This window comes from Alligator sinensis, unplaced genomic scaffold (genome assembly GCF_000455745.1).
Source record: "Alligator sinensis unplaced genomic scaffold, ASM45574v1 scaffold211_1, whole genome shotgun sequence".
Lineage (NCBI taxonomy): Eukaryota > Metazoa > Chordata > Crocodylia > Alligatoridae > Alligator > Alligator sinensis.
Window position 1 is genome coordinate 441,173 of NW_005842024.1, and position 22,887 is coordinate 464,059.

At 40.1% G+C, this 22,887-nt stretch overlaps 1 protein-coding gene across 4 annotated transcripts in view; it reads left to right on the top strand.

Annotated features, from left to right (window-relative positions):
• Positions 1-22,887, top strand: part of GPM6A (glycoprotein M6A) — a 405,720-nt gene that overhangs the window by 377,083 nt on the left and 5,750 nt on the right. For all 4 annotated transcript variants that reach the window (XM_014519277.2, XM_025202425.1, XM_006022219.3 and 1 more), the window contains 3 exons: positions 8,254-8,407; positions 12,096-12,172; positions 14,419-14,484. In XM_014519277.2, the coding sequence (XP_014374763.1) occupies positions 8,254-8,407; positions 12,096-12,172; positions 14,419-14,484 (297 nt within the window). The remainder of the gene's footprint in view (positions 1-8,253; positions 8,408-12,095; positions 12,173-14,418; positions 14,485-22,887) is intronic.

Here is a 22,887-nt window from a genome sequence, read left to right on the forward strand (position 1 = left end):
CGAATAGGTCCAAGGAGGTGATACTTCCCCTCTATCGGGCGCTGGTCAGACCGCAGTTGGAGTACTGCGTGCAATTCTGGGCGCCGCAATTCAAGAGGGATGCGGATAACCTGGAGAGGGTCCAGAGAAGGGCCACTCATATGGTTAAGGGCCTGCAGACCAAGCCCTACGAGGAGAGACTAGAGAAACTGGACCTTTTCAGCCTCCGCAAGAGAAGGTTGAGAGGCGACCTTGTGGGTGCCTATAAGTTCATCACGGGGGCACAGAAGGGAATTGGTGAGGTTTTATTCACCAAGGCGCCCCCGGGGGTTACAAGAAATAATGGCTACAAACTGGCAGAGAGCAGAATTATACTGGACATTAGGAAGAACTTCTTCACAGTTACTTTCCTGCCTATGCAGGGGGTCGGACTCAATGATCTATTGAGGTCCCTTCCGACCCTAACATCTATGAATCTATGAAAGTTCTTAGTTTCAGTTAATTTTACATCAGTTTCAAGTGAAATATTTTCAACAAAACCTTTTAGGATTGAATTTTCTTTTTTTTCAAGACCAAATTTCATTGGGATAATCAGAAAATGCTTTTTTATGGGAAATTTAAAAATAAATATTTATAACAAAAGCAGATTTTGGACATCAGCACAAGAATGATATTTGTTTTCATGTGACTAGTTATTTACTTTATAAAGATGCAGTAGATGAACTCTTAATCCCATTAGAGCCGACAGGAATTTGCCAGTACTTTCAGGGGGGCTGCCATTTTACTCCAGTATAATTAAACTCATCACGAGTGATATTGCACTGAAACATTCACTGTAAAGAGGCATAAGCTATATTCCAAATTTATCATCTTCTCTAGTTACTGTAGAGAGCAGTTTTCATCATGATTTGGTGGGAAACTCTACAGAACATCACTATAGAAAAATTACTGCTTACCTTATCATTTCTTATTTAGGAAAATGATTGATAATATACGGTGGTGTAACAAGCAAAGTCGGTACCTTGAAAGGGGGGTTCCAAGGGTTGGTGGGGAGGTGGGCACGTGTGGGTACCAAAACCAGTGGGGGAGAGATTGTGGGATCTGAGAGCAGGCCCAGTAGGGCATAGCAAGCAGTCTTACCCATGCTGGGATCTCTTGAACCAGCGGTTCCCAAACTCTGACAGATTGCACACCACCAATTTAAAACAATACAACCTTAAGTACCACCATGACATTTTTCAGTTCAACCTTAACTACCACCAGCAAAAATGTTTCATATAAAATAATTATAATAAGCCTGTTAAAATGTACCACTAACAGGTTGTCTGCGTACCATTGGTGGTACCTGTACCATAGATTGGGAACTGCTGTCTTAAACAGTTCCTGTTTGAGCTGCAACAGCAGCCAAGGACTGTTTTGAAGTTCCTGGCATGAATATGCTGCTGGGCTGCAGACTCTGGGGCAGGGGGAGTTGAGGACAATTCCAGCACCCGTCCTAAATTGGCCTCCAGGCAGATGCGCCCCTCACCCACATCTAGTTACACTACTGATAACGTATAAATGGTTTGAAAATGTTAGTGGGAAGCTTCTGCTGGTGAACATCGTGACTAAATCAACAGAATGTAAGATTTTATTTTTCTATAACATCAATTCCATAGCTGCTCACAATTCTGCCAGGGATTAACACAATTTGGATCCCTTTTGATGCTACTACTCCAGACCCTATACTTAGGAGTGAAGCTGTCAGGAATGTTGTAAAGCACTGTTGCTGAGGGGCAAAAAATTAAGCAACAGGAGAATTAAGCATTGGAACTATTACAGGGGAAGTAGGAATAATAGAGGCTGAAAGAGAGGTGGTATAGCAGAGACCTACTGCTTCTTGAGAGCATCCAGCAATATGAGGGGAAAGGGCATACCATAGCAGAGACATGCTCCTGTTGGCAGCAGTCAGGAGAATTTGGAGGAAGAGAAGAAAAGAAAGTGCCTTGACTCTTAGAATCTATAAAAGACAAAGGTTTCTTTCTTAACATTCAGAGTTTCACATTTACGGGATATCTAGTTAAAGGCTAGGAATCTTCAAACACATTCTACTTATGTTACTTTAGTCTTTCCTATCTGGTATAAATCCCAGGTAGCAGTTGGAGGTGTGTTTCCTATCAGATGTAGTCCATAGAGTCAGCTTCTGGGGCCAGCCTCCTTATTTTCTGTGGCTTTAATTCTCTGGCAGTTGCCTAGTACTTGGTCATATAACTAGAATATAGGTCAATACTCCAGGATGGACGTTTGAAAATTACATGTGATTATAAAATAGAATGGAATGAAAAGTTTAAGGAAAGATTAGTATGTTACAAACTTATAGGTGTTGAACCTTTTATAGTGAAATATCAGGCTAGCTTAGAGCTTTTTCATGACTAATACAGTATACAGTATGCTAAAGGAACAAAATGTGACACCTTTTTAAGTTGCAGTACTGCGATTTCATAAGTAATTTCTTTCCTTCACTTGTCACATAGCAGAACACTACTTCAAAGGGACAGCATCCCCTTTGAATCTGACAGATTGAATACTGAGTTTAATTCTAGCAGTGAATTGGCTCTTCAAGAAGCATTTCTGGAAAGGTGTCGGGGGGAGGGGAAGGAGAGCACCCAGAAGATTTTGAAGGAATACTTCAAAGACAGAGAAGGAATACTTTGGTTGCTTACCTGCATTCTTCAAACAAGTATATCCTGTAAATTCTAAATTCTCCAAATAGCAGCAATTCAGCATCTGTCATTTGGTGTGTTGAGTGATTCATTGTATTTAGGTAGGCCTATGTAGGTTAGTGCAGTAGTGCCTTCCCTGCAAAAATGCTGTGCACGATAATCACTCAGTAAAAATGGATTTAACTGGGCTGGAAATCTTTGGGTTGTCCAGAGACCTTCAAAAATTAACCTTCAAAAACTAATATGTAATCTGAAAAATTTCCTTGCCTTTTTTAGTTTTTTCCCCCCTGTTTCCCTTGCATTGCAGTAATAGGAAACACGTGAGAAAATAGTGGCCTTTTAGTGAAAAGAACCCAGGAAACCAAGAAGAAAAATAAAACCAGAAGTTCTTTTTTCTGGGCTTACAATAAACCCAATTCAAAAGTTTCAAAAATTAAAGCAGTTAAGTCTCTGACTCTCCCTTTTAAGCAGCAGCTCATTTTCCTTTTCTTCTGTTAAGGCTAACAAAATAATTCATGAATTGTTTTAAAATGAATCCTCTTTATAAACAAGCAGGCAGCAAGTAGGCAGCTCTCCTACTACTCCTAGCAGCCAGCATAACATCTTTCTTCTCCTCCTATTGTATGCCCGAGGCTGATTTCTTGGGAGGCTAATAAGCATTATTTTCCCCCCTCCATGCTACTCCAGTGGTCTTTCTGAATGCTTCTTGTTAACCCTTGTTTTACAGTACAGTTTTCTAGCCTGGCTGCTTCTGCTTTTGTATTCAAATTTATCTCTGCTTCTGTTATACAGCTTTGAATATTTTCTTTTCACAGCATCTGATGAGTGAACTTCAGCCCACAAAAGCTTGTGCTATATATATCTATCTACTTTGGTTAGTCTATAGGGTGCAAATCCACCCTGCCTTCTTCCTGAGGTAGGGCACAGCCAATTTACCACCTTTGTCACAGAGTAGGAAATCTACTCAAACTTTACATAAAAATGATAGTAGAATTTTAAGCTGGTCCTTGTGTATGCAGAACAGAAGGATTCCCAGGCCTTTGTGGGCTGATTGTGTATGATAATACTCATCCTGTTCTGAAAAATCAGGAGAGAGTTTCGCCCAGTAAATTATAGAATATTTAACTGTACTACCTAATGTTCTAACATACATAGCTTTGCTTTATGCTTTTTAAGATTATTTCCCCTCTTCATTTCGAAGTCATAGAAAGGAGAACTCAAAAACAGGGCTAAAAAGGAGATACTTATGTCACCAAATAGTGCCTGAACAGAGGCAAAATTTTTACACTTAAAGTGAAATTTTTTAAAATAATATGTAAATTAAGAAGCTATTTTAACAAGGGGCAAACATGTATAGAACATTCTTTGGCATTTCTTGTTCATTCTTTAAAAAAGTAACAATACAGCTGTTTAGCTTGATAATGAATTAAGACCAGCCTTTTTTTTTCAGTCTGGAATTCTAGGCTCTCAGGCACCACTATGTTGCCAAGTAATATGCCAAGCAGTTATTTGTAAATGAATGCCTGAGGTTGGACCAGATGTTGTCTCATCAGCTGTAGTACCATTGGTGTATGAGGGGAAGAAAAAAAAATACAGGGTAGAAGAAAAGATGAAACCTAAATAGTAGTATGTAAAAAAACATACTTAATTGTGCCAACCATTTAGTCTAGAATAGATGTGTTCCTCTTAATTCATATTATGTAAAGCAGCTGACACTTACCATTGTTTACAGTAGAATCATAAGGTTGCATATTAGATAGATAGATAGATAGAGATATCTATTGATCGATTGATCAATAGTTAAAATGTTCTCTGTCCCTCATCAGTATTTATATAGTGTCCCTCAACAGTATTTAGAGAGAGAGACAGCAATTTATATATATATAATGTAGTGCAATATGCAACCCTATGATTCTACTATAAACAATAGTAAGTGCCAGCTGTTTTACATAATGTGAATTAAGAGGAATACATCTATTACAAAGTAAATGGTTGGCACAATTAAGTGTGTGTGTATGTGTATAATTATCTGTGTCCCTCATCAGTATTCATTGAAAATGGGCAAGGGGAGAAGGTGATTGACAACTAGCAGCTGAAATCCATTTCCCCAAAGTTTCTGAGCTTAAATAAGAGCCATTACTTTCACGGTTTCAACGTGGCTTGACTTCATTCCTGGATTCTCTGGAACAAATGCAGAAGTGATGCAAATAAGCAGTAGTATAATGTGAGGGTGTAATGTGAGGGCAGCAGTCCCAGGTACTGACTTAGAGGGGGTGCTAGAATGATTCCTGCCTCCCCCAGAGTCTTTGCTGTATCTGGAGGAGCCCTGAATTCTCTGGCCTTAGGAGCCAAGTTGGAGAATTCCTGCAGTTCCTGGCCATAGGAGCCAGTGCAGGGACAGAGCAGGAATCATTTTGTGTGGTCAGCCCTAGAAGACCAGCTGCCCAGCCATAGAAGCTGTGTGCAGGAACATAACAGGAGCAGCAGGGGTCTTTGTGTCCCTGGGGCAGGTAATATCCTCGTATGGCTAGGTAGAGCAAGGGTGTTCCAGCTCAGCTACAGCTGAGCAGTGAAGGACTGATGCCACTGTGTCCTGGCACCCAACTCCTACAGCTGGGGTTTCTCTGGCTCACATCCTATAGCTAGAGAGGACATGCTTACTCCAGATGTGACAAAGCAGTGCTCGCCCTCTCCTCATTCCCACCTTGCAAAAGTTTTGCTTAGGGAACCAAAATTTATAGTTATGCCTCTGAATTTATTTTTTAAAGTGGATTAGTTAAATCATATTACAACTTGCATATCTATTTTTCTTTAGAATTAAAGTGCCTTAATTCAGTTTATTTTAATTTACTTTGAAACTAAATTCAAATCAGTCTAATTAAGAGTATTTTACTATTGAATGAGTCTACACAGGAGTTTGATGCTATTTAACTAAGCCACAATAATTTCTTACCTTTAGTTTTTTTTTAGTTAATTTTTCTGAGTAGCCTGACAAGCCTTAACTCTCACACTTCCCCTACCATTTACATCATCACTGATTTTAGCCATCTTGTATTTATGTAACTAGGAAACATGGAAATATCTGTTTCTATTTTTTGACTCATCAGTTTAACTGAGGAATAGGAAGGAATACAGTCTATCAATTGTGGGCCAGATTTTTTCTAGGGTGTAAATTGTTTTTGCTGAAAAACTGCAAGCTTTTTACTGACAGGCAAACTTTTTTACTGATACGTGTCATTACTAATATATGATGTATGTGACTTTTCTGCCAGGCTGTGTGCTGCTGCCAGGCCCTAGTTAAGTATAGGGGCCAATGTAAAAAAGTAAAAAAAAGTTGGTTGCCAGTAAAAAGTTTGCAGTTAAAAATATTTTCTTGGGTTAGCAACCCTACTTGACTGCAGTAATGGTTTTATACTGTGCCCTGCCAGGGACCCCCTACTCACTCCCATACCCTGATGCTCCCAGGTACACTCTACACCATTCTGCCCCTGCAACCATTCCAGCCTTACCCCCACCAGCCCTGCTACCCTCATCCTGGCACAGACCCCCAAAGAAGCCTACCTGTGAACAACCAGTATTATGGGCAGTCTGAGATGCAACAGTAGTACATGGCTGAGAGAATGCTCCCTATAGGTTGCTGTCCTGCTCAAACACCAGCGAGCACTGCTGGTGCTCTGTTAGAACTTCAATCAAGTTGTGGGTGTTTAGTGTTTTTAATGATGGCTAAAGGTTTTCTTACTAACTTTATTAACAGCCAATTTTAGCCTATTTTTTTTACTGCTAGTAAACTTACTGACAGTTGGCAACCCAGTTGTAAAATGGTTTAACTGTATCCTGCTTATATGCTAATGTTTTACTTATAAACCTTTCATAGATTTGTATTAATGGATAGATCTTCATATAAATGATATTCATGTATACATCTAGCCATGCGTTTCTTCCTCTCATTGTAATAAAATAGACAGGAAAATATTTAAGGTATTGAAGTGATATAGAATGACATCCTGGATGCTTATATTTCTGGTATTTTTGTGTTATCATATGCTCAACAGACCTTTCTTTACAGATTCCAGATTTTTTTCCACACATTGTTCTCTAGTTTTCCCCCATTGGTTAGGCAGATCATCCAGCATTTATTTTAATTTTTCACTCATAGCTTCAATATTTGATACTTATGGTTAGGGTTTGGACTCTCAGCTGTCATTAGGACTGTGAAATTTCTACAATTTAAAACATTTTTAGTTCCACTGTATAGATCCAGCAGTGCAAAAGTTTTCTGAAATATTCAAAAGTTGGATTTGTTTAGATTCAGCATTTAGATTCAGAATCATCTTCCTTTTTTTTTTAACAATCTGGAACATTTACTTGGTCTCTACACAGTTTGTTCTGTACAAAAAAGGAAAAGGACAATCTGTCATTGATCAAAGTCTGTTCTGGTTTCCTCAGACTGTCAGCATTGTGGCACTGCAGCACACGTGGTGCTTCTAGATGTTAAATGTACCAGCCTGAGTTCTAGATCTGAAGTCAGCCACAGTCCAGCAACAACTCTAGTTAGACCTCTAGGTCATGCTGTTCTAAACTGTAGAGAATACATTAAAGTATGTAATGTAGTACTTTTCCCAGTGATGGAAATACATTTTATATTGTGAATGCACATAAGTTATCTAACTGAATCTGATCTAATGCACATTGAGAAGTGAATAAGAAATCAATGCTGTACCCACCATGGCTAGTAATTAATGAAGACTCAAATCATGGCCTAGGCTACAGGCAAAGAAGTCATCATACATTTCTGCCAGTTAACTGCATTGTGGGTAGCAATGCAGTTGTGTTCACAGATTCTCTATATCCTGTCTTCTGTAGTTTGCAGCCAAAGAGAGAAGGCAAGCAAATTTGACTCTGTCCCTTTACAAAATGCCTCATGGTGTGGTCATTCTGGTGTGTCAGAAATAAAATATACTGCATCAGCCCTAGACCCGAGAGCAGTGGGGAACCCAGAAGCAAGCTTGCCTCTCTGGAGCCATAACCTCACACCTTAGCTGCCCCAAGGGCAGCAGAGTAATATGTACTTGCTCGTGTCTTAGGCATATCAAAAACTGATTATCTAAGACAGGTTTTGGTAACCCATGGCCTGAAGGGCAGATCCAACTCAAGGTGCTGTTTGATACAGCCTGCGGACATGGGGCTTCAGCAACAGGAGACTACAGTGGCAGTTGCTTTCCCATATCACTGTGCGGAAAAGCCTAGGCACTGGACTTTTCACCTTGCCACATCAGGGGAAGGTAATGGCAGCAGCTGGGTCCTAGCACCCACCTTGCCTCCTGCCTCTGAGCTGAATTGGGTTGTTCTGGCTTGCAGCCTAAAAAGGTTGCTGTCTTCTGATCTAACACAAGGAACACATTAGGAGTATTTTAAATATAATAAGAACAACAACAACTACTACTGTAGAAAAGCTAGAAATGCTTCATATTTGTGCCTGCGGTTCTTTATTTCTGATGGAATATTGTTTTTGATTGTTTTCATTTCCAAATGTTTAAAATGTTCTATGAATATTTTCTCTCCTCTGTTACAGTTTATCATGCTGACATATATCTTCATGCTGGCCTGGCTTGGGGTTACAGCTTTCACTTCTCTGCCTGTTTTCATGTACTTCAATCTGTGGACCATTTGCCAAAACACCACCTTAGTGGAAGGGGCTAATCTCTGCTTGGACCTTCGTCAGTTTGGTAGGTGAATGATGGATATTAAATACAAATCAAAATTTCAAATCTAGTTTACAGTACAGCTTTGTTTAAACATATCCTTGGGACATTTTCCACAAATATCCCAATACTGCTAATATGTTGTTGAAAAAAAAAAGGATAAAGCAAAGAAGTTAGGGAAGAGTTTACACTTCTCATCCCACTTGCTCATGTTCTACTATTGTACTATATTGGCATGTGAATGCTTAAGGAGCATCAATTAAAATCAAAGATGTAAAATCTGTATTGCTCCAAATTGAAAATGGATAAATCATGCAAAATAGCTGAGAGAAATTAGTAATATGAAGTGAAAATAAAAATCTGACTGAGTTGATCAGGAAAATATCAAGTTGATGTGTAAAAGGAAAATAATCAGAAACATGAAATTCAAGAGGAAGGGTGATATCAGTGAGAGGAGCATTATGAAAATACAGACTAACAACATAACAGCAGACAGTATTAGCTAGGAGCTCGCAATGCAGTATAACATAAAAATGCAGTTTTGATCACTGTTGTATTATGCAGTGGGGGGAAATTGATAACATCTTGATGAAAAGGCCTCAGTGGATCTGCAGCTGGAAAATTACACACATTTCTGGTGATTACCATAAAGCAGACGACAAACTGGAGGGAAGTTCACTGAACAGAAACATATAGTAAAGGGGTTGAAGAGTTTCAGTTATGTAGAAAAGTTAAGTTTGTAATAAGTAGGCAATCAGCGATGCAGATGCAGATCTAATATCTGCAGATGTTAGATCAGAGATGAGAAGCAGAACTTTAAAACGAGTGCAGCGTCCTGAAGTATATCTCCTTTTCCTTTGGGAGGAGACAAGGGCATGGCTCTTGTGTTTTGCAATAATAAAGTTTCCACTGCTCACACGAGACACTGGACTCTCTCTGTATAGTCGATTCTAAGCTTCTTTCTCTACCTTTTTTTTATCTATTAACTGAACTGAACTAGAGCAGGAAAAAGAGCCCTTTCCAAAATACAGGCTTGTGTCCTGATCTGGAAGAAATGGGCTAGAGATTTAGCAAGATCTTTTTTGTATTTGTGGCTCTTATAGCATCTAATATGTGTTTACTACCCAAGAGATAAGCAATATAACAGCATTTAAATAGAGCTGGGCGAAATCATTTATTCATCAAAATTTGGTGTAAAGACTTGTGAATTTGAGCCAACTTTGCAAAACTGATTAGCAAAACACATTGAAAATACCAAAATACTCAAAGTTTTCTAAAACAAACTGTTTCAGCCTTTCCGAAATATTTAGATTTTGGCACTCCTAATAAAAGCCAATGAAATGGAAGACAATAGAAGAGGTGCTGCTGCCCAACTTTTACCAAGTAGCTAGAAAATTCCTCCTGGATGTGGAAGTCTTGGGTTCAGTGCTTCCTGCAGAGGTTTGAATCCACATAAATTACTGCTTAGAAGAGCACCTAACTACCAGGCTAGTTGGGCTTCTGCGCTTGAGTCACTTTTCAGTTTTCTGGTTGGAACTCTTATACATTGTGAGTGCATCTACATGTCGCTGAATAGTGATGTTGCTATGGTGCCATGCTTTAGTACTTGCTTTTGGAAGTACTAAAGCACAACGCAATAATTGCTTGTACTGCACCCTGTGGCAGACTGTACTGGGGGAGCATGCCACTAAGACGATGTAGTTGCCAATCACCTATAGACTCATGTGATCGCTGAGTCACATTATGGCCATATGGTGACGTAGCGTGTCACTACGTTGCTGTAGGGCAATGTGCAGATGCGCCCTGTGTGTACTTAATGAGGCACATAATGCCTCTTTGTTCTGATAGTTGGATCATTCACCTGGGAGTAATGGATGCAGACAGATGTGCAGCTTTTCACTGTAACTGAGAACACTTGGCAAGAATTGTTCTGAATTGCAAGGATCCCCCAAACCAAACAGAAGTTCACTCTTGGTTCAAGGGGGGATGGGAATTTAGCTGCTGGCTGGAAGCCTGAAGCTTGCTTCCCTTAGCAAGTGCCCCTCCTCTCTCCCAGACTGACCCTGTTTCAGAATGAGAGTGGGCAAAAAGTACAGAGGGAGCTTGTTTTAGGGGATCCCCAGCCAGCACTGGAGTGGTGGGGTGGGTGAATTGGAACCCATCTCACCCTCCAGTGGGGGCTGAAAAAATCCCAGACCAAACTCCCTCCTCTCCCTTTCTCCCTTCCCATTCTGAAAACAGCTCAAGGCTGGGAGGCAGTGCAGATAGAAGTTATAGAAGATGCTCTATTTGAAACAGCTTCTTCATCTGACCCCTCATGCAGTTAGGGTTCAGATTTTCACCTGATTGGCCCTTTTGGAAGCAGTCTGCTGCTTTACACTTGTGTTGGTCATGGCAATAAACTGCTTTCTGTGACCAGATTGGGCAAAAATTGTAACTTTTGTCTGTGCCCTAGGAGATCCAATTTCAGTCTGTTCTCTACCTGATTCAGAGATGGGATTTGCAGCCAGGTCTTTCAGAACCATTGCCTTTCTGGTTCAGTGAATATTTAAATTCAAAATCCACGCAAATTGGGACATTCTTAAGAGCAAGGAATCTCAAATATCTTCTTGTCTGGTAGTTAGTTTACACCTGCCTGAGAGGTAGGTGACAATGGTTCAGATGCTGTCAGGCAGAATAACCTAGGTGTCCTATAGCCCAGGTGAATACCCAACCCTTTTGGATATTGGGTAAGAAAAAGAAGCAGTATCTCCTTCTCTGGAAGTTTAGTTAATCTGGTCTTTCATTTCCTTGTTTTTTTCTTCTTGTTGTCGTCATTTAATAATTGGTGGAAATAAATCATTTCAGTTCGTGTTGAACCACACATTTCTACAAGAACAATTTTTTTTCGGTTCTTTGGGTTGATCCACATAATTTTTTACCAACTGGCAGCTAATCCAAAAAGCCAGTTATTTTCACAGGTCTAATAAAAAAAATCTTCTTTTGAAATAGTTTCTGTGGTTTTTATTTTGTTAAGTTGTATCTATAGTTTATTATAGAGAGAAAGAGACAGAAAGGGAATGCATATTCTATTTTATTTACTGTTTCCAGCTACATGAACCCCACTGATTCTCTAGTAAAAACAACAGCGTTATTGTTTTCCAAAGTAATCTGTGTAGTAGTTTTCATCAGGCTAGTCTATGATTTAATATCTGATCATGTGCAAGAGTGAACAATGCAGAAACTTCTTCTTCCCCTTACTGAGAGCAGTTGCTTTCATTATCACCAGATGATTAAGCATACTTCTGGGTAATATACATTTATAGCTTCTAAAAGAAGCTTTGCACAAGACAAACACATTTGGATTGTGACCTTAGCACATTTCTTAGCACAGGGATAAAGAATATTTATGTGTTCCAACAAGCCAAGTGAACACCCTGGTTACAAATTATATTCTAATATGGAAATATTGAATTTGGAATTTATCATATTTTTTAAATGGCTTGAGGACTGATTGTCTGTGTTGCTTCCATTTAAACTGCCACCAAATGGATAACATGTTAGCCTTGTGGCAACAAAAACAGGCAGTTTGAAGGTATGCCAGATTGCTTTTATTGTTATGTAAATATTCCTATGATATTCAAGAATTTGGATTCCACAGCTACCCAACTTGTATGAAAAAGCTATCAAATATTCAATACATTTAGCATTCAGAGTATTTAATCTGTTTCAGGAATTGTATCTATTGGAGAGGAAAAGAAGATTTGCACTATGTCTGAAAATTTCTTGAGGATGTGTGAATCTACTGAGGTGAGTAAATGTGATATGGTTTCTGTCAGATCCATAACGTTGTATTAAGAAGCAACTGGCACATATGTTTTCCTATGACACTTAACTCTTTAAGTTTAAGCACACTGATGGATTGGAGGCACAAAGGAGAAATGTAGTCATGATGCGTTTTCCTAGAAAACATAATCAGTCTGCACTTTTTTTTGGTCATTACTTTAGTAATTACATTTTGATTTAGGAGTATTATACAAAGGATTCCATTGGACTTTTGTATTTTTTTTAAATTTGAGATTAAATTGAGGGCTAATGCACAAACTATGTGGTTAGAAGAAAGTAAGTAGAATCAGTAATATTACTGTTTCTAGAAGAGTACAAGGAAATTGCAGAGATGGTTGTGAGAGGATAGCAGTGTTTTTCAACTCACTGGACAATATTGTAATATGGTTGAAGAGAACAACCTATAGTAGTTTTGAAGTAGTTATACCATCGGTCATGGCTTGTTTATTTAAAAGCAATATACTGCAGTCTAAGTGTTTTGGTTTTTTGTAATATTAGGTCAAGGAAAACAATTAGATGCAACAAAATAAATTCTCCATGTGTGATCACAGTGGGTATAATCCTGTCCCTCACTGAAGTCAGTGAGAGTTTTGCCATTGGGTTCTTTGTGGCTGTGATTAAACCTTGGGTATAAGTGCTCTTAGTTACTGGTTGCTACAACTATAAAACCTTTCTGCAGCTGGAAAGAATTACTAAAAATTTGTAGATGATATAAACTGAAAATAAATGCAGCATCATTTCATACCTACATACAGCATGCCCTCTTGTGACAGAGGTGAAACTGGTGGAAAATACTGAATCATTAATTTCTGCAGAATGATGGCACCAGGAAAGTAGTCATTTGTGGTGGGATTCAGAGGGAGGCACCTTAGATGAAACGTGACATAAACAGAAATTATGCACCTGCACCCAATAATCCAGGAAACAAACATGCTAGTGGCTGTAAAACCCATTAGGCCCACAAATTTATTTGGCATCTACAATTTGGAGCCGTAAGTTCTCAAGGCACACAAACTTAAGGTTCAGTACATGCAAAGAAGCATGTTGTTCGGAGCAGCTGGGTACCTTGTTCCCATTTAAACTGTGTTGCAATCCAGATTTGAAGTGGAACACTGCCTGAATTAACCTTAAATTGTTAGAGGCACCCAGCCCAGTAGGGATGCTAAGAACGTGCTTATAGAAAAACAGCAGCACATAGAATCTAGCCAAGAGCAAAGCCAAGTGGGACACACAAGCTTTCCACAGACAGAGAGGATTCAAATTTGCCTTCCCCTTTTCACCATCCCTTCTCTTCCCTGCCCCAGCTGATTGCTCTGCCCACCAGGCTATTGATTAGTTTGAGCTGTGTAATTCTCCAATTCTCTGACTCAGTCTGGGACAGTCATCAGCCAAGAAAGCCAGAGCCATATAGTGCCAGGAGGGAAGCAAGTAAGAAGCAGCCTGACACTGTACCCTAGAGGCAAAGTCACTCAGCTGGGGAGACATGGGTTGCAGAGTTACTTCTAAGATAGCTCATGCATTTGACCTTAGTCATTAGATAAAAACTCAAGTGATCCTGTGAGCAGACTTCTTTCAAGTGAGTTTCCAGTAGCTTGTTTGCATCTCTGTGGCCTACGAGCTTTGCATTCTTGGCCACACTATAAACCAACTTCATAAGGAGTGGAGGATCAGACCATTCACCCAGACTATTATCTGGTGGGTAGGGAAATCTTCTGGGTGGAGGGGGAGTGTGAGTTTGAATCCTCTCAAGCTGAGGAGAGCCTTGGATCATTTTTCCCTCTACTTAGGCCGGGGCTGTTATAAAAAAAAATGTTGCGGGGAGGGAGGAACCCTTATCCCTTCTCAAATAAACAACTGCCCTCAGAAGAGGGCTCCAGACTCTGGATCACAAGAGGATGAAGGCTTCAGACGATGGTGAGATTGTTCAATACATGTTGCTCTGTTCAGCACTGACTAGCTTTAGGCAGCTTGGCATGTGGCATGTTGTGAATCACCTTTCATAGGCACCTGTTTCTTCCCATTGTATACAGAACATAGGCACCTACATTTATTTCCTTGAAACACACTACTGAAGTTAGGCACCTGATTTTCAAGTGTGACAGCATCCAAGAGAGAAATATGTAATGTGCTTTTCTGGGTCTGCAATTTTTTGTTTAGTTCCTGCAGAAAGCACTTTCCATGACACTTGCTTTCTTTGTCCCCTTTTGCAGCTAAATATGACATTCCACTTGTTCATTGTGGCTCTTGCTGGAGCTGGAGCAGCAGTCATTGCTATGGTAAGTTATACCCTTCTGCCCTCATCCTCCAGACCTGTGCTCTGTTACTTCCCCTGACACATTCTGTTAGTATGTTATTGTGAGAAGTACTCTCAGTAGCCAAAAATATCATTCAGGCACTACCCAGATAGATAAAGTATGTGAAGTTTCAAGGATATCGTCAATGTGATTTAGTAAATTTATGTTTTTAATTAATTTTTTTAAGTAATTTAAAGCACAGTATTATTATGAAGAGTCTTCAAACAGCACATCCAGATTGTGTTTTAAATACCAAGATTTGTTTAAGAGCATGCAAAGAGATTTTTCATTTCCTGTACAGTATTTAGAAGGTTCTTCTGGGAAAGCCGCAAAGCAACTCCACCTCTCTCTTTCTCATGCTCTCCTGTATATGCATGCCTCCTGTCCCTTCAATTTCATTTTCATCTAGGCTGCTGCTTTTAGTGGCAAAAATCCTTTTGCGGATACTGAGAACCAGCATTCCCATGGGCAGTGACATACTAGCATTTCTGCAATGAGCATCACTTTGAACATGGTGAAATTTTGTCAAGAATTGTCAGCTTTCCATATGTTAATGAGTGATATTTGTTAGTGAAGTTTGTAGTCTGAGCTACATATTTACATGCTGTGTCCCTTTCCCTTATTCTTTTTCTGTCTTGCCTAAGAGTTCGAGTGTATGTAAGAGTGCTGGTGTTGAGACTGTCCACACCCTGTTCGTATAGATCCTAGCACAATAGGGACCATGCTTGAAGGGAGGGAATATAACTAGGTGCTGCAGCTGTAACTAGAACTGCTATCGTATTTACTTTCATACCACATGCATAGTCCCTTCCCTCCCCCCACCCCCCAACCACCTGTCCAAAATTTTAGTACACATTTTCTTTGCTGGAATAGAAGCATGGAAATGCTGCGTTGCAAAATGGCAACTAGCTTCTGTCTCAGCAAACAAGCAGGGAGGGGGAGAATCCAGTGTCAGCCCTTTCATAGCTTGCTCCCAGCTTGCCAGTTGAGAGAAGCTAACAGCCATTTTGCAACAGCCTCTCCATGAAAATGCCAGCTCTAGGGCATGACTCTGGAAAAAGTCTTTTTCCTCCATTCTGCCCTCTAAAAACAAAGTGTGTGTCTTTTTTGAGGCCACGTGGTATATGAAAAATACAGGTATTATAATTATTGTTTTTGTCATGTGTTTTTGGTGATTTATTTTTCATCCATGAAAATTGTATTTCATTTACACAGATTGGCAGCAAATCTAGTTATATAGTGAAAATGATTTTTTAAATTGAACCCTAGAACCTGGGGGTCTTTAAGAAGCGGCTTGATGCCTACCTGGCTGGGGTCATTTGAGCCCAGTTTTCTTCCTGCCCAAGCAGGGGGTCGGACCTGAAGATCTATAAGGTCCCTTCCGACCCTACTTCTATGATTCTATGAACCATTGAGTGTTTTGTCTCAGTCCACTATTTTGGTGCTTGCCCTGAGCATGCAGTCATGCTGTAAAAGAAAGATGCATAGTGTAGTAAACTCAGCTAGTTGGTCTTGAGCAGCATTTGTGCCTCAGTTTCTGTATCAGCACAATGCTTCATTTAGCTTTCTCTGCTACCTCAGCAGGATGTCATGAAGTTTAATTAATTTTTAAAATCTGATATTTAAGTGCTTCAAGATAAAAAGTGCTGCATAAGCAGAATGATTCCATACTTTGCTTTATGTTAATGCATTTCATTAATTACTTAACTCTTCCAAAAGCAGACTTTTTTCTGCATAAAGGGAAACAGTAGTCAGAATATCACATTACAGGAAAAAATGGTTCCTACTGCATCACTGTTTCAGTTGCTTTACTAGTGATGTCCAATTTTCAGAAGGGTTATTGGTTTAGTTGAGTATTTAAAAGTTAAAGTAACTATAAATACAAAGAATAGCAGTTAGCACTTGTATATCATTAAAAATTTTCAAAACAATGTATAAAAGTTACCTGATAAAGCCTTACAACAGTCCTGTGAAGTGGGTATGTCATTTTATCCCTCTTTTAACATAAATTCACTTCTCCAAGGCCATATGGTGACAGAGATGGACTGGAAATCAAGAGTTTTTGAATCTAAGCCTTTAAACTCAGTTCCTTAGAGGCAATGCTGTTTTATCCAGCATATCATTCATGCCCCATTCGCAGTATTCAGTCAGACTTTCTTATTTGCATAAATGAGTCTTTTCTTCCCAGTCTTTAATTGCTCTACAAATACTGGTGGCAAGATCTTTACTAGGTACTGTCTTACATTCTGCCCCATGGCTTATATTTCCTATAAAAGGTGACGTGTGCCAGATGGAAGTGATGTAATCTGAATTTAGAAGAGGGCATAGAGTAGCTCCAGACTAAGACACAGTATCAGTCCAGCAGAAAGAGTGCTGGATCCCACTGTTGTAGAATAGTCCCAAGAGCAGCTATGGACTTCTTTTAATTCCAGAAATGTATTTCAATAAAAAGTGAACTTCAGGTTATGGAGTGGAAACACTTTTTCAGTTCATCTTTTATATTGCCTAGATGGTTCAAGCTCTGTGAGACTCCCTCTATGCTAATGCACCAGTTAGGATTCAGTCACATAAAATTTCACCATGAATACTTCTTCTGAGTTTCTGTATAACAGCTTTTCTGAGTAAGACAGCTGAGGAAGGTTGTCTCTTAAGTGGTAGTAGCCCCTTTAGCCTCCCAAAATCTTAAACTTTGCCCACTTTCAATGCCTAAAAGAGACTTCAGTCATAGCAAATTATACAGATTCTAATGGGATGTGCATTCCTCTCGCTTTCTTGTGTGGCATAATCATCAGTGAAATACTGAAGTGCATTTATGTTCATAATGATATAATTAGGCTTCAGTGCCAACATCTAATTGAAATGCATCAGGATGGCTCATGTTTCTCTCAGAGATGGTTTCACACTATAAATAAATTCAAGCCAATGTAACTACCTCAATGTACACTGAGCCCACATTTTGAGGATTTTGTTCACAATCATAAGAGCTAGAGATTTAGGTGGCTTTAAAAACAAAACAAAAACATGAAAGCTTAGATTTTGAATTGCAAAGTAGCAGCCATGAGGAACAAGGACCTGTTCAGTGAGCTGCTGCAGAGCAGCCCTACTAGAACCAACAGTGACAGCATGTTCTTAGGGAAGATTTGATGCTGCTTGGGGAAAAAATCTGATTAATTAATGTTCTTTCACCAGCTTGCCAATGCAGCAGTATGACTACTGAAATAAATTAGTGGCAAGAGCACTCTAATTAACTGAAGAAAGCTTAAATATATTCAACAGTAGAAGCTCTTCTTGTTATGTTCCTTTATTTCTCTTCAGTTTATGAATTAGACTGGGTTTTTCATATGGCTGGTTGTCACTGTTTGCAGCACAGTTTTATTTTCCTTGGGTCAAACTTGTCTCCACAGGAAACAACATAATTGCAAAACAAACAAATACATAAGCAAAAAAGGATTAAGTCACACCATGCAATCCTTTCCCAGAACCTGAAAAGGCAATTCAAACTCTGTGTAGCCTCCTCAGCAGCCCTCGCTCTCACTCTGGTTTTCTCTCTTTCTCTGTCTCTCTCTCTCTCACACCCCTCTCTGAGAGCTTTTAACTTTCTCTGGACGATCCAGTCATCCCCATCAGTTGGCCCAGTCCTCCTCAGCAGGCAGGAAGGCAGGCAGGCAATTGCCTTTCAAATGTCTGCGGCTGGACTGCAGCCCTAGAGCCATATACCCTGCAACAGGCTATTCAGAGGACATAAACGTATTTGCTTTTGTCCTGAAATTTGTCATTTTCTGATAGTAAATTATAATACCACAAGAGAGGAGTAGTTTTTGAATCTGGCAGGGGACAAAGAAAATAAGAGAGAGGCATTGTTTCTCACAGGAACTTTAATTTTTAATGTGGAATGATGAGACTATTAAAGCTATCTAGATATTTCTGCAAGGATGAATAAGAGATTTCCAGTCTGGCTTGGTCCAGATCTAAAAAAACCCAAGAAATAGGAAGTTCATGTTCAGTGGTACAACAGACTGCTGGTAGCAGCCATAATAGATTGCCAGTGCTCTACATCCACTAGGGTTAAGGACAGCTGATGTTGACCACAGTGCTCCCCAGCCCATAGTGCTGGTTTATAGTAGTATGCAGGCAGGGGGTGATTTTGGCCCTATTCTACGAACACTTGCTTCTGCAGTGCTCTGAGCTACGTTGTGTTTTCATTCTAAGTCCTCTTACTCCTCTGGCAGTCCTACCATTGCTTTGGCTAAGGTGTCCATTTGGATTTAGTCTGGTTTCCATTCCCATTTTTTGCATATATTAAGTTGATTTTTTTTTTGATTCACTGCATTTTATCACAAGCCATTACTTATCTAGGATTTTGTGCCTAGAATTTACAACCATCCATGGAGAGGTATACTAACTGCATTGTATCAGTTATGGATTATAGCATTTGTGGACCACTGTTGCATGGAAGTACTCTGATACCACATGATAAGGATTACCAAAGCTAAATTTACAGGGTAAAATCCTGGAGGCAGACAGGCACATATAGTTTCATCTGAGGTCACCAGGCTTGCACTATGTATCTGAGCAGAGTTTGGTTTGTAAGTGGAAGGCATCATGCTCCTCATGTGCTTTGAAGTGACACCAAGTGTTAAATGGGTCACCAAAATATACTACAATGTCTTTTGCTTTTGTAACATGGTTTCTCATGGTTGCCTCAGTGACTGTGGGTAACATTCTAAGTACTAGAAAACTAAGCTAACTTCCAGTTTTTGCAAGAAACTGGGAGCCACTTATGTGAATGGATGCAGTTTTCTGAAATAAATAAGAATTTTTTTAAAGTATTTTATTTTCATCAGAGCAACTTTTCCTCGTTTGGGAGGGGAAAGCAGCTAGAGGAGAGTTTGAAGCAGGAGCCCTGATGAAGTCCAGTGGCTCCTTACACAAGAGAGGTTGACATATAGACCATAGGGAAGACCTACCTCATATTGCACAGCTGACAAGTTATTTCCACCACTGAGATTCCTAGAAACTTGTGGTTCTGCTGTTGGCACCTTGTTAATTACCTTTTTGAGAAATTTTTCTCTTGCTGTCAAAATTGACCAAGGCAAGATGGGGTTTTTTTACTTGCAGTGCCCAGAAATCCATTGGTCAATAGAGTGGGTAAGATCCAAATTGTCAGTACTTGGCAGATATACAGTACTCTCTTTGGTAGGGGGTTGTTTCCATAATAAAGGAGAGTTAGGAGTGGATTTTAGGGGAAGGCATCTGCTAAAGGAGATGGGGCTTTTAATGTCCTATACATCAAGGAGAAAACTGACTTTTCCCTGACTCCTAACCCCTGCATGTGGAGAGGATGGGGGGTTCCCAGAAATGGTCTGTGAGAGCAAGTGTGGCAGACTGACTACAATCATCCTACAAGAAGGAGCAAAGTTCTGTCCTCTATGTGCTATGTGCTAGATGGTTCTCATATGAGTTGTTAATAAAGTACAGGCTTGTTAAAACACATCACTTATGTCTTGCTTTCCTGCATATTCAGGACAATGACAGTTCGCACTAATGAACTGGGCTTTTTAACAGATAATATTCAAACAATATTACCTTTCAAAATTGAAACATACTGTACAATTAAAAGAGCTAGGGTAAAGGGCTAAAGTGTAGCTAGGTGAGAGGGTAAAAAACTATACCTGTCTTTTTATTTTGTCTTCAAATCTATGGTCAGTTTTGCTCATATAATTATTTTCTCCTACATAATAAATCCTTTTGGGGTTTTTTTCTCTCTCTACTGACTGCCTGTGGAAAAAATTATCTCTGGGCAAGTGACATTCCAGCCTAGCCCATTCTTTGGAAGGAGGGACCTAAAATTTCTTTTATAACCCAAAGGGAAGGCCAGTTGGTGCGAGCAGGAATTCCCCTGCTGCAGTTGTGAGGTCCAGTAAAAGGGCAAAGGCGCTGAGCCTTGTGAGGATAAGGAGTTCTCCTAGGTCAAACCTCAGGCTGTTTCTTAGGACAAGCAATGGGACAGTGGGGAAAACTCGGGGCTCTGGGGGTGCCCCTTGGACAAGTTCATAACAGTAAAGTCAGTTATTTTTTTAAGAACACACATAGCTTTGGCCTTTTTTTGTCTATTGTACTATAACATGCTCTTAGATATATAAGATATCTGCAAGAGCTAAATTACTTCCTTGGTACAAATATTTTATTTCCCTTTTAATACACTTCCTGAAAAAGGACATGAGGATTTTTTAGGGATTTTTGTTTTGATTTGTTTTATTTTTTGTAGGTGCTGTTTTTGGCTTGATCACACAATTGTCAATCTTATACAACAGAAAAGATTTGTTTCATATGACTAAATGCATCCATATCCAAGCTGCTTCTAATCATTTTATCTCCTACAATAACATTTAGGATAATAGGGCGAGAAAATACTTTAAAACAGACATAAACACATCTGAAATAAATTTAACAGTCATTTGACCCTAGGACATTTTTTCTTCCAAGTTCCTAGAATGTTAGGTTTAGATTTAGAGCCTTGTGTTAATGATAAAGTTCCTAATGTTTATATATAAAATATGTTTATTAAAAATTACTGCACATGGATCTACTTTTAAGTGATGGCTTTCAAAAATAATATGCCTTGATACATTAAAAATGTATCAAGGCATCTCCATTCCCACCTTTAAAAAAGGGAGGAGGGAGGACCCAGGCAACTATAGGCCCGTCAGTCTTACCTCAATCCTGGGGAAACTCTTTGAGAAGATCATCAAGGAGCACATCTGTGATGGGCCGGCATCGGGGATGATGCTCAAGGGCAACCAGCACGGTTTCATTAGGGGCAGGTCATGTCAGACCAACCTGATTGCCTTTTGCGATCAGGTCACAAAAGCATTGGATGCAGGTGTCGCCGTGGATGTAGTCTTTCTGGACTTCAGCAAGGCCTTTGACACTGTCGACCACCCTATCCTCATTAAAACTAGGCGACTGTGGCATTGATGCCTACACAGTCAGATGGATTGCTAATTGGCTGAAGGGTCGTACTCAGAGGGTGGTGGTGGACGGGTCATATTCGACCTGCGGGGAAGTGGGCAGCGGAGTCCCCCAGGGCTCAGTCCTTGGGCCCATACTGTTCAATTTCTTTATCAGCGATTTGGACGATGGGGTGAAAAGCAACCTGTTTACATTTGCTGATGATACCAAAATTTGGGGTGAGGTGGGCACGCTAGTAGGAAGGGACAGACTGCAGCAAGACCTGGATAGGTTGCAGGGGTGGGCTAACAAAAACAGGATGGGTTTCAATACGGACAAGTGCAGGGTGCTGCACTTGGGCAGTAGTAACCAGCAGCACACTTATAAGATGGGAAACTCCCTTCTAGAGAGCACAGAGACAGAAAGGGATCTTGGAGTCATTATTGATTCCAAGATGAACATGGGCCGACAATGCGAGGTTACGGTCGGCAGGGCTCCACGGGTGCATCAGAAGCAGGGCCAAGGAGGTAATCCTCTCCCTCTACGTGACACTGGTCAGGCCACAGCTGGAGTACTGTGTCCAGTTCTGGGCACCCCACTTCATGAGAGATGTGGACAACATTGAGAGGGTCCATAGGAGGGCGACACGCATGATCCGGGGACAGCAGGGCAGACTCTGCAATGAGAGGCTACGGGACCTGAACCTGTTCAGCCTTCACAAGAGAAGGCTGAGGGGGGACCTGGTAACTGTCTATAAGCTCACTAGTGGGGACCAGAAGGGTTTGGGGGAGACCTTGTTTCCCCTAGCGCCCCCCAGGATAACAAGGAATAACGGCCACAAGTTGTTGGAGAGTAGGTTTAGATTAGACATCCGTAAGAACTACTTCACAGTTAGGGCAGCTAGGATCTGGAACCAACTTCCAAGGGAAGGGGTGCTGGCTCCTACCCTGGGGGTCTTTAAGAAGCGGCTTGATGCCTACGTGACTGGGGTCATTTAAGCCCAGTTTTCCTCCTGCCCAGGCAGGGGGTCGGACTTGAAGATCTACAAAGTCCCTTCTGACCCTACTTCTATGATTCTATGATTATTCTATTTCGAAGAAAACTGTGTTAGCTGTGAATTCTTTCTTGGGTTGCAGCACAGTCACAAATGGATTCCTCATGCACTAGAAAGCTTTTGGTACCTACTCTCAGGGAATATGCACATGAAGCATTTAGTTAGGGTGCTAAATCACCCTGAACTTTAACTGATGTTTCTTAGATTTTTTCAGTCAGGGAGTGAGTAAATAAGAAGAACTTTCCCAGAAAATAACCCAGAATATTAGTTTTGTTGAAAAAATATTGTGTCATACTAGAAACAAAGAGTATTAACAGGTTCCACTATAAATATAAGCACAAGTTTATGTTTCTCTCAACTTCGAGCAGTAATGATGAGGT